The sequence below is a fragment of the Cyprinodon variegatus genome, unplaced genomic scaffold (assembly GCF_000732505.1).
Source record: "Cyprinodon variegatus isolate N-32 unplaced genomic scaffold, C_variegatus-1.0 Scaffold184, whole genome shotgun sequence".
NCBI classification, from domain to species: Eukaryota; Metazoa; Chordata; class Actinopteri; order Cyprinodontiformes; family Cyprinodontidae; genus Cyprinodon; species Cyprinodon variegatus.
This window is the reverse complement of record NW_015150637.1, coordinates 893,803-906,212: the sequence shown is the minus strand read 5'-3', so window position 1 is coordinate 906,212 and position 12,410 is coordinate 893,803. Positions and strand designations below refer to the sequence as shown.

Here is a 12,410-nt window from a genome sequence, read left to right as displayed (position 1 = left end):
TGTTATGTTATTATTATTGTCTTGTTGCTGCATTTATTTTGTCAGGGAAAACTAATCCTGAGTCAGTTAAAAGTCAGGGAATTCTGAAATTATGTAAGACTGTGGAAATCCTGTATAAAATAACTATTTATAATGATTCTCTAAAAAAGTCACATTATATTAATAGTATTATCTTTTATAAACATACCGTGACTCTAAAATAAGTTATTCATTTTTGACATTGACTTCTGTCTTGTGATTTATCTTAAGTTTTTAACCTGTCAAGTTTTTTTAGATTTTTAACATTACAATTTATATTTTTCCAAGCACACAACAGTTTAAAGCAAAGTTTAGTATGAAAAGAATGTTCATGAAGGCTTGAAAGCATGTTAACACGGTAATGTAGGCTTGAGTTCATTATCTGACACATGCCTATACACACCAGGAACCTGTGAACTTAGTGAATTACAAAAAAACATTTAAAAAAACAAACATGTTTCATTGATATATATGCAAAAATTAATATTAGGAACTATATTTATCAAACATTATACTGGGCAAGTAAAAATTGTTTCTGGGCAAATGAAATGTGAAAGTCAAGTGGTAAAAGTCCTTAACGTCAACCCCTGTTAACAATATGAAAGCCTCAGAAAGACAGCCAGGAAAGCCCCCAATAGATGTCTGCGCAAACCTCTGGGAATTATTTTAGCAGGTCCATGTAATTGCTGTGAAAATTATGACTTATATGGCTGGATTGGATATCAGCTCCAATATTGACTTATTAGCTGCATCGGATATTGGCTCCTATATCGACAAGTTAGCTGAATCGATTTCAGCTCCTATAATGATTTAGCTGGATCGGATATCGGCTCTGATATCGACTAATTAGCTGCATCGGATACCTGCTTTGATAATGACTAATTAGCTGGATGGGATTTCTGCATTTTAATATTAGATATCCAAGATTCAATCCAGTTCACATGGAACTGTTATTTTATTATTTTTGCTGCTCCATTCTCTCACTCCTGCCTTCCCTCCTGCCCCGATCTGATTTAGGTTATTCTGTTTGTCAATAAAGGTTGTGTTTTTTCAGTTCTCATCTTTAGTAAAACAAAACAGAAGGCAGCCTTTTTCTTTATTTTCGTGGGAAGAGGGAATGTTGACAACACTAGCAACGCTTCCTTTATCACAGCAAGGATCGGCTCAGTCCAAACAAAATGATCCGCTCCTCTACTCTGACTTTGAGCTGCAGAACTAGCTGTTCCTTTTAACCGTCACACTTTCTACACGGTCAACCCGTCATTAATTACACACTAAAATCAGAGAGAGCTTTTCCAGAATGTGAACATTTGTTCACCTTATAATCGTCGCTCATCTTGTAGCCCCCGGATGTTGTTCTCGCCCCTCCCTATTTACCCAGCATGCATCACAGCAGACTTGTCCATTCTTGAGATTGACAGCTGTCCCAGCATGCACTGCGGCAGCAGGAGCTACCAATGGAGCGCTCACAGAGCTCAGAGTATTAAGTTAAAAGTTCTCTTTTCTGTTGCAGTTCAATAAAAGTACTTTTTAAGATCATTTGAGGCGAGAACATTATACCTTAAAGCGTCATTATATGGCCCATTTACTGATTTAATACTTATTTTAAAAGAAACTTTCTGAAGTTGAGAGGACCGCGGCAACCAGCGGACCTCCAAGGCTAACCGCAGCCCGTCTGCAGCAGCCCTCTCTTAGCATAGCCGTGTGCGAACGACCACTGGCTCTGATGGCAATTTTTTTTGTTTTATTTTTTTATCTGATGTTTATCTTACTGTGTTCCTTATTATTCCCCCACTAAATAAAAAAAGTAATCATTTATTATTATTATCTAGAGACTATTGATAACAGGAGGGTAAAAGCAGCTCCAGACGAGCCGAGCGTGTGGTGACGTCAGGAGTACGCTTCTGTTCCAATGGACATATATTTATGCTACTGGCTCCCGTTCTCCCAGAGTCCACACTTTCCTGTGTTCCTCTCAAAAACCTACTTGGCAAGGACACGAGTCAGTGAACTGAGAAACGGCCTGTGTCGTTGCTGAACGTCATGCAGTCAAAATATTGCAGCTCTTTTGGTTTGATTCGGCTGCTCACTAGAGACTGACAATTTTGGGATGGGAGTCGGTATTAGTAACGATCACGTGATTGGGACGGTACAGGATTAAACATTAACGGGAGCAGACGGGAGCGGGAGCACACCAATAGTAACTAAAAAAAACTAGGATCGATGCCAAAAAATAAAATAAAATAGAAAGAAAAATATCTAGTACTGGCGCCGCCATTTTGTAGTTTTTTTCCTTGAAGCCTACACTATAATGCGAGTCAAAAAAACTACACGACCCAAAAACCCACAGTGCTTCCGCTCTGAGTTTTTCACCCGCGCTCAAAAACAACAAGAATGGGAGTGGTGCAGGAGCGGGAGTCATTCTGAATGGGAGCGGGATGGGAGTGGGAGTAATTTCACCAGGAGTGGGACGGGACAGGATTTAGATTTCTACTCTGGGACAGGACACAATTTTTTTCATTGGGAGTGGGACGGGACAGGAGTGAAAATCCACTCCCGTGTCAGTCTCTACTGCTCACTGAAATTCAGTCAGGGATGAAACACTAAGTGTAGCCTATATATGTGCTTAAAAGTGGTTAATAACACTGTTATTGGATAAATAAATATGACGATTAGATATTGATTCTACTTTCTTGTCCAGCTGTACTTTGAACTAACGTGGTTTTACCTTTTCAGTATGTTTCCCCTCTTCCTGATTAGTGGATCTGCTAAAGATTAGAGTCCATTTGTGTTTAACTTTATTCATATTTATCCTGTTGACACCTTTTTTTTAGGGTAGCTCTGGGTTAGAAGCTGATTTTACATGTTGATGTTAGAGATACAGTATAAATGTGACATTAGGCTGACAATGACAGCTGGAGCTCCCGTATGTCATCTCATAAGCACTGATGAATAGCCTCATTAGCCAATGTGCGGTGGGATCAAGTGGCGGGCCGCCGGCGTGCTGTGCCAGCGCTCTAAGCGCCATCGCTCACCATTCTTCCTGCACTTTTGTTTCTGTGTGTTTTCAAGCTTCCTCACCCATTTATTTTTTGTGCCTCTCTGTGTTTTCTCCTTCGCCAGCCGAGGATGATGACGAGTGGGAGAACGGCCTCTCCTACGAGTGTCGCACTCTGCTGTTCAAAGCCATCCACAACCTGCTGGAGCGCTGCCTCATGAACCGCGGCTTTGTACGCCTCGGCAAGTGGTTCGTCAAACCCTACGAGAAGCACGAGAAGCCGATCAACAAGAGGTACGAGAGAAATTCCTCCACCTGTGCTCCTCCTCATTGCTGTTTAAAATCTCTCTGTAATGATTATAGACTATACGGTGATTAACAGTGCCATAGATCATGCTAACGTGTTACTGCTGTACACGGAAGCTACTTAAAGCCTGTTAGTTAGAGCATACTAATGATTTAGTAGCTTCTACAATCATAAGTGCAGGTTATTGAATGACTTTTTAAGCTTTTTCTGTTTAAAATGCTGTTCTTGCCTCAGTTCTGGTGTTTCAGATCAGCTCTGGAATACTCAGTGACCTCTGTGCTGTTAGTGTTTGAATATTAGCCACAGAGGCGCTCCTTCTCCTCGCTATCTGCTGAGCTGGATTTCTTACAGTCCGTGTCTGGGCTTATTGATAACACATGCACTACTTGTCTGACGGCGGCCATGATGGCTTTCCTCTCCTTTTTGTTTGCACTTCCTCTCAACTTCCCCCACAGTGAAGATTCAGATGCTGTGAAAGTTGTTTTTTAGATTGTTCTAGTGAAAATTAAAAGTGCGGGGTTAATGCTTGTGTAAATGTGACAGCAGATGAGAGGGCTTATATGCTGTGACTGAGGGAGCTCCTGTTTAGCTCAGCCTGCATGCATCGGTTGGTTGTTTGAACTCTCTCTTTGGACGTCATGATACACGATGGTCGTAGTGATGGGCTCGTTGCAGGGTATGGAGAGCAAACTGCACAATAAAAATTTTTTTTAATGGTTAAATACTTACGTGGTCATACTTGGCTTGGAAAAAGCATGAGGTTTGATTTATTTCAGAATCATCATGTGACCCCGTAGTTAAATGGAAGGCCAGAAACATCATGAAAAAGAAAAATGAAATGAATTGATGTTGCATTTAGTTTTGATCTAATAAATGATTCTAATAGTAAATATATAGTTACATTTTAAAATTAAATATCACATTAAATAACCAAAATTACATTTAAAATGATGAACTAAATAATAAAATGTTAATAAAATATAAATGTATTTATTTAAAGTGAATCTAATTGCTTTACTAAGCATTTATAAATAATATTTTTTATGGGCTACAGACTGAACTGTTTGGGATCCCCTAATTTATTCCTTTCTTGCTTTTTTTTTAACTATCAGCTGTTTTTCTGCTGTTATGCTTGCTTAGTCTTTAAACTACAGGTTATTTTTAAGCCGATCCCATTACCGAATATTTTGACATCGGTCTAACTGTTCCCAGATTTGTGCTGCTAGTTTCTTCAGACTGATATTGATTTCTCTTCTTCCATTTAAGTGGTTAAAAACCTTACAAATGGTTAGCAAATGGAGGGAGCGGCAACGCAAACCCTTTACATGATGTCAACAATCAAGCAGCCAGCGTCTCTACATACCGGCCGATTTGATACATGCAAAACCGCTCTATCGATCTGTCTCTTAATAAACCTTTCAAATTGTGATTATACCTTACAGCTAATTACTGATTTCAATGTGGAAAACAGATGAATCGAGGTATTAAAATGTGTTAACTGAATTCCTTGTCAAACCACCGAGTAGCGACGGTGGACATGGAGAAACGTTCTGAACCAGATAGATTTTTCCTGTCATTCTCTTGAATGTTGGAGGTTTAAATTCCTTCCCTCCGCTGCTCCTTTACCTTCCCTGTCAGTCTTTAAGTATCCATCCTATGGGTTGATATTAACAATGAGTTTTACCTCCCGGTATGTGGTGTTTTTGTTTCAGGAGGGGGAGGGGGATCGGTCATGTGGTTTTTGTTTGGTCATGTGACGACGATTGTGCTGCAGCTCAAGATAGTGTGTGTTTACCTGAACTGGAGAAGCAATGTTTTCATTGTGTCTTAATGGTAGGGAAATATATGATGTTTGTAAATAATTAAAGTAAAAATCTTAATGTTTGGTTTCCATATCAGTGCATCTATAGTCCTCAGATTTGGGCTCACTGGTGTTTTTGTTCTCTTACCCAGCTTGGGAAAAGTTTGAGTCCTTTAAAGCCAAGTGTATCATATCTGATAAATGAGCTTTTGGGACTTCTGCGTCATCAGTGTGATATTTTTGTTTTTAAAAACCCTGACTTACACAATAAGACGCATTCAGCGAACAGATAATGTGTAAAAGATTCTACAGAAATGCTTACAGTATCAAAATTGATGCAATTAAATGCTCTAGTTTAACTTATTTAAAAAGTATGTTTTTGATTTAATTTGTCAGAAAGTTAATTGACAGTTCTAATCAAAAAGATGTATATATATTTTTCACCGGTCCAGGCTTTAAAGGGTTAATCATAACGTAGCCTGGATTCATCCTCATCTGAAGGAATGTTTGTTATTTTCTTTATGATTTAAGTTTGAAAAATGGGACAAACATTATAATAATAAATTCTAAGCAGCATAGCTTTTTTTTTAACCTGATGTACCGATCAAAAATGGCTCCAGTCCAGGGAAAAAACCAAAAAACAATGGTCTTTTCCTCTCTGTGGAATTCACAGGCCACCCTTTACGCCTCTCCCTCCTCTCTCTTACTCTGCACTTCTCTTCATCCCCCTCTGCTGTCAGAAAGCAGACTGGGCAGGTTTATAAATAGCGATGCAACCACCCTGGATCTCTACTGTTGTTAAGGACCTTTTCGTCTCTCCTTCTGTTTGATCCACTATGACCGCAAATACACTCGGATACTGATAATCAAAGACCACTGAGATGTGATGCATCATTCCCTGTTGACAAATAACAAAACGGGCATCTTTTCCTGTTTGCTCAGGGAGACACTTTTATTTAACAGTTGAAATCTGTTTATGTAGCCTTAGAATTAGTAGCTCTAAGGCCAGGAGCCTGTTTTGGGTTGTTCTGGGAAGCTTTGATACAAAACCGCAGGTTGCCATCTTTGAGGGCTGCAACTGTTTAGAGAAATGATTCATAACATTTAGAGGATGTTTGGCTTCACCTGCTGCTGTGAAGCAGGATTCTCCACCATGAAGAGAATCAAAAATAAATCTGGATCCAGGCTCAAAATGAGCTCCTTGATATGTGCTTTAGAATGGCTTTGTCTTCATTCAAACCCAGATTAAAACCCTTGTAGGGCAGCATTAAGCCCACTGCTCTCTTTAATACAGAAAAAAGAAAGAATCAACACAAACAAATGGTCATTTCATCCACCAGGTGATTTAAAACCACCGTATGGAGACTGTATTTGTATTTGAGACTGCCTAATGTAGTTTTCTCATCACTTCACCTCCATGCATTGTGTTTGCCTCTTGTTGCAGAGCAGTCTAGGAACTGTTTTGCATCGGCTTCTTTAAAACAGTTTGGACCGTGCTTCAAAAGGCACGTCTCTGTTGGAGTTCAACCACAAACTTTGAGAATTTGTTTTCAGTATTAAAATCTTGGGAGCCATGCAAACTTTAGATGTTATAAACAAAATCTCTCTGTTGGGGAAATCCCACAGTCTTCAAGGTCTAATTTCCTGTTCCTGGGTGATTTTTAAGAATCCAAATATCTCTCTCTATGTCTGAATAGGTTTTTTTTCCCCTGTAAAAATCGATATATTTTTAAACTAATGCTTAAACTGAACATAAACTGAGAGTGATCTATTGGCCAGTTTCAACAGAACGGCTCTCAGTTCTAAGAAGGGCCAACAGACTTGAGAAAAAAACATTTTAAGAGGGAAATCTATTTTTGAGAAAATGTTTTTCTCTGATTTAAAGAAAAAAAATATTTTTTGTCCCTAAAAAAATCACTTTCCAAATATTTATCTTTTATTTTTTCTGTGACAAATATTTTCTCTCAAAACTTTTTCTTCAGTCTTAAATAACAGCGTGGAAATTTTTTCTCTCCAATGTATTTATGTGTTTTCAGGCCTTCACCTGAAAGATAGAAACACTTAGTGCAGTAGTTATACCAACATTTTTATATAATATCTATTCATTTATCATTTAACCTCTTAACATCCACCTCATTTTGGGAAATTCTCGCCTATTTTGCATCCCAAATGGAAAATTAAATAACTTAGGAACTGTAAGCCCAAATTACATGTGCGACACGTATTTTGAAAGCTTAAACTTTCTAGTTTCTGAATATATAAATAAAAACACAGCCGCATCAGTACAAACATGACTGAAAGTCGTTTTTTCCCCCTCGGAAAATAACAGGTCTTTTCTGAACAGCAGTAATACAGACATGATGTCTAACATGTCTACATTGGTAAACATTTTACTGGTGTAAAATTTTCATGCATTCTGAGATATTAGATGTAAACGCTTTAAAACGGGTTGCTGGCAACCCGCTGGGTTTTGAGAGGTTAAGAAAGAAAGAAATATTTTTGTCTGTCAAAATGCTCTATAGAGATGTACTCCATTAGAAAACTTTAGTTTCACCTGGTTTAATTTCATAAAAACAAAAGTTTCTTTAAGGAACCTTTGGCTATCCGATTATTAAGCGACTAATCTAAAAAATTATCGACAGATTCATCAATTTGCAAGATAATCATCAGTTGCAGTCCTATCAAAATAAATTTCCCCCTGCAGATTGCTTTTTTTCTCCATAAATTTAATAAAAGCTCAAAAATAAATGGGAACCAGCAGGAGGAAAACATTGGACCACCCCCCCTGCTGCTGCTCTGCCTCCTCCTGTTCAGCATCCAAAGCAGCCAGTTGGTGGAGGCTGAAGTCCTCTGACAGCACTCATAACCTCAACCCCAGACCTCAGCCTGCCTGATGAGCCTTACATCATCTCTCTGTCCTCCCCTCCCATCCTTTCTGTTTAAGCCTGATGCCTTTATCAGCAGCAGGCATCTAAAGAGACCAAAGCGGTTCAAATAAATCTCGTTAAAAGCAGAGTTAGCTCCTACTTGATTCAAGGAATCTGCTATGAGCTCAGTCTTTTATTGCTCTGGTAGAAAAATGAAAACAAGAATTTCAATGTTTTGAAACCCTCCTGTAAGCCTTTATTTTTTCACGCCAACTGTAGGCAGCGACTGTTGATGCAGCTGCAGGTTCATCTCTTTGTCTGCGCTGCAGGCGGCTGCAGGTTCCTGTGAACCTTCCTCTGCTAGGTAGACCGCCTTCAGGAGACACACAGAGAGAGAAACACAAGGGGACGGTGGGAGTGTGGGAATGAGCGAGGGAGAGCTCCTCTCCGTTGTCATGGCAGCAGGGAAATGCACCCTGGGATCGTGTGTTTCCAAGGTGAAGCGGGATGCTCATGGTCTATTGGCCGCCTTCAGGCAGACCAACTCGTCGACTTGTTTCTAATTGGCTGCATTATAGAAATTGAGAGCAACATTAAAGCCGCTTCAGCTTTGATGTTTCAGTTTGATCCAGACAAAGAGGGTGGAATATATCTGGGCCTGCTTTGTGTGTTTACTGGTTCTGTAATGTATTCCAACTGCTCTGCAATCAGGGAAGCCTCAGATTGCTGCTCCGCTCCATTTAAATATGTTTAGTCTGTTGTGCGCTTCTGATTTTGTCGTCTAACTGGGAGCATCTTTAAGAAGTCAAGCTGTTACAAAAGCTCACCACAGGGACTGATTATGAATAAATGACAAAAAAAGACTGTACATTAGCATTCAGTAGGTAAGCACAGATAAACACAGCGATGGGACGCTTTGATTGGCGTGGAACGTCAGGAGTTGAAGTAGGACAGAGCAGGATAAAGGGCCACTGCCTCCAATCTGGGGCTAAAGAGCTAAATTTATCCCCTTCCTGCACGACACCAATGCACTCAGATGGGTCCTCAAACATGCATGTCCATGATAGGTCTGTGAGAGATGCAGGCAGGAGAAAGTGGGCACGACTTCTTGCGTGTGCAACTGTGCAAGCATGCGGTCATGCAGAGGAAATGGACACCCTGATCTCTTCAACTCTGTCCTGGCTGCTTCTGCTTACTTCATCAGCCCGTTCAGAGCAGGAGCTCCAGGAAGACCCTGTGACCTTATGTTGCTAGGAAGATCTTCCCTAAAAACATAAATAGCCTTTTAAAGGTCACTAAATGAATTAGAATCACCTCAGTTTAATCTAGACCTCCTGTTGATTTACAGTTTTGAGTTTCAGTAAACTACTTTCTACAGACTTAGGATATTTAATCCAGCAGAGCCAAGCGAAGGCCCGAAAAACGAATCCATGAGCCGTAACTCCGCCCCTCCCCTTTTCCTCCATCCGTTTTCTAACAAACCGTAATTCCGACTGTGGCGTCTTAATCCAGAGGTTCAGACAGATGGTCGCGTTTAAAGCTAATCCTTTTTGTGATCTTAAGACCCCCCCAATCTCTTCAGACTCTGTAAGAGAAATTTGTAATTTCAGATGGATGAAAGCATCCGCTGTTAGCTGAATGCAGGTTTGTTTCACTTTCAATTCCCGGCCTGTAAAAATGCAAAACTAACTGGAGGGTAAAACACAGCAGCTACATCATGGTTTATTCTTTCAGCTCTGAAGTACAGGCCGTTATACTTGCAGTTAGTTCATGTAGTATTTATAACTGTAAAGTGATATTGATTCCGTCATCAGTAACCGTTTGAAAAGTGCAGCAGAGGCAGATGTGGTCTCTCTGAAGAGGCAGGAAGAGTCTGGATGATTCTGATATTAACGTCATCTGTGAATTCTGACTGTAGAAACCCAGTTATACCCAAATATTCAATTATTCAGCAGCTTCAGAAGCCCTCTATCATGTTTCTGTGGCTTAATGACTTTAAATTAGGGCAGCACCTATCGATTATTTATGTGATCCATTTTTGGGATTTATCTAAACCTTGATAGATTTCATTTTCCTTTAGTTTTTTTTTATGTTTTGTGTTTTTATATAATTACATACAAACATAAGGAGTTTTATCTGGATTATTATGTTTTTGGAGCTGCTTGTTTGTTTAATATTCACAGTGAAATAGAAAAAAAAATTAAAAGTAATATCAAAATGACATTATGGCTTGTAAAAAGACTTTTAAAATGAAAATGATTAACCTAAAAATATAAGTAAATTAACATTTCTAAATAAACAATATAGAGCGAAAACCCTTAATTGTTTATTTTAAATAAATTGCAAATGTAAAGATGCAATGAATATATGTACATAAATATGTAGCTGTTTTTATTATATTGTAAACAACCATTTGGAGCTTTTGTAGAATTTATTTTAGTTATTTTATATAAAGATCGCTGTTATCACGCGCTGTTTGTTTACACACCAGCACAGTCAGTTGCGCTCATTGGTCAGAGCGTTGGCCAATAGGCACAGACAGCGGGTAGAAAAATAACGGATTGTTTTCATCAACAATATTCCGATGTCTCATTCATCGGGGCCAGACTAAATTACGCATTTAATCTCACATTTAGTCTGGTTTATCAGGCAAGTAAAACTTATCTTTCCTACCCCCCCTCTCCCTCTAATTGCACTTAAAGTCAATTAAATCTGGGAAAAACTGGCTCATCTGTATACCATAACTCTAGGTAACTATTTATTCAACTACTGAATTATTTTAATAATTGATTAATCCCGAATAATCTGATCATGTTTAACTTTTTTTAATGCTCCTTTCAGAGGCCCCTCATTCAGAGTTATGATTTGGTTGCAAAATGTTTCTCAGACTGAGAGGAGCAGGCATTGACTGACAGCAGGGGCTCCAGAGACGCCCCGGTGTGCGCATGTGTCATCCTGTGTGGCTGGATCCTGACCCATCGTCAGGCTTATGTCAGAATCATCTTTATTCAGCTCCAGCTGGAGCGCTGTGGATCAGATTTCTCCCTTTTTTATTTTCATTTTTTTCTTTTTATGGACGTGCCGTTTCATCTCTTTCTATTTCTCTCTCCCTTCCGAGTCTAATCTGACATTTATAAAGTCGCTCAGTCTGCTTTCCATTTGTGGCAGAGAGGAATCAATTCAAAGTAATGGAGTTCTGCATGTGGGAAGGATCCAGGCTTAAGACTTTGAGCAGAGGGTTTCCTCCAGCATCCAGCGGCGCGTGGAGCTTTAGCTGCCGTATCTTTTCCATGAATTCTGTGTTCTTAGACTTAAACAACTTTTATTGCCGTTTTGTTTTGCCGAGCGTATATGAAAAGAAATTTTGTTTAATACAGCTTTCCAGGCAGTAAAGGAACATTTCCATTCAATGAAGTGCAGCAGTGATCAAATGTAAACAGAGTGGGAGAAAAAAACTGCATTGATATGGAATATGGTGCAAAGATGCATTATTTTTGTATTGGTGTTATCAGGGTGATGCGGTTCTGGTGTCTGTTTGGCTGCAGACTTTGCTGCTGTTTCCCAGCGGTCAGGTTAGGCTTAACTGGAGGAAAAGTGATCTTATTCTGATTCGCTCACCTTGTTTCCTCAAGTCATTAGTGTTTTAGATCTCTTATGCTGAAAGTATTCACACCACCAGAACTTTCTGACATTTTCTCTCATATTTTGTTGGGTTTTATGTGACTAATGTGACTTGATGTGCATTTGTTTTCAACACCTTACATCGATAGTCTGGGTTAAAATCCAGCTTATGGTTTGCCTTCAGAGTCGCCTGTATGGGGCATAGGAGTAGCAGCGTCATGCTGCGGGGCCCAGGAAGAGAGAAGCTCATCAGATTAAGCCGGGCATACACTGTACAATTTTTTTGTTTTAGCCCTTTTCAGGCCGATTCTGCAGTCTTGTGAACATTTTATTTCTTTTTTTGATTGCAATAACACACTGAGACCAGAGGCTGATATTTACAAACAAGGCGGATTGGAAACGAGAAGTCCCTTCCTTTTTTTTTCTTTCTAAGAGGAAGAGAGCTGAGGAAGTGTACATGAGCTGAACGGAAGGTCAGTTCTTAGAGCCGAGGCTGCCAAGCCCCGCAAACATCTGAGGAATGTTGCAGCTCCTTCGTTCAATCCTCAGCTTCCTAATACCGTTACTTTCAGTGCAGATCCAGAAAATGTGTAATGATCAGGAAACTAGTGGTTCCTGAGCACTTCCATTCAGTTTATTTCAATTCAGTTTATTTCTATAGCGCCATTCACAACACATGTCATCTCAAGGCACTTTACAGTTCAACCAGATCATACAGTCAAATGGATTCAAAGTTTCTATCTAAGGAAAACCAGTTGATTGCATTGACTCATTGATTCAAAGGCAATCCCTCACACT

The 12,410-nt window shown here is 39.4% G+C and overlaps 1 protein-coding gene across 2 annotated transcripts in view; it reads left to right on the top strand.

Annotated features, from left to right (window-relative positions):
• Positions 1–12,410, top strand: part of med13 (mediator complex subunit 13) — a 117,812-nt gene that overhangs the window by 40,455 nt on the left and 64,947 nt on the right. For both annotated transcript variants that reach the window (XR_001481346.1, XM_015379019.1), the window contains exon 3: positions 3,142–3,310. Coding sequence is in view for 1 of the 2 variants with exons in the window: in XM_015379019.1 (XP_015234505.1) it covers positions 3,142–3,310 (169 nt within the window). In the remaining variant the exon portion in view is untranslated. The remainder of the gene's footprint in view (positions 1–3,141; positions 3,311–12,410) is intronic.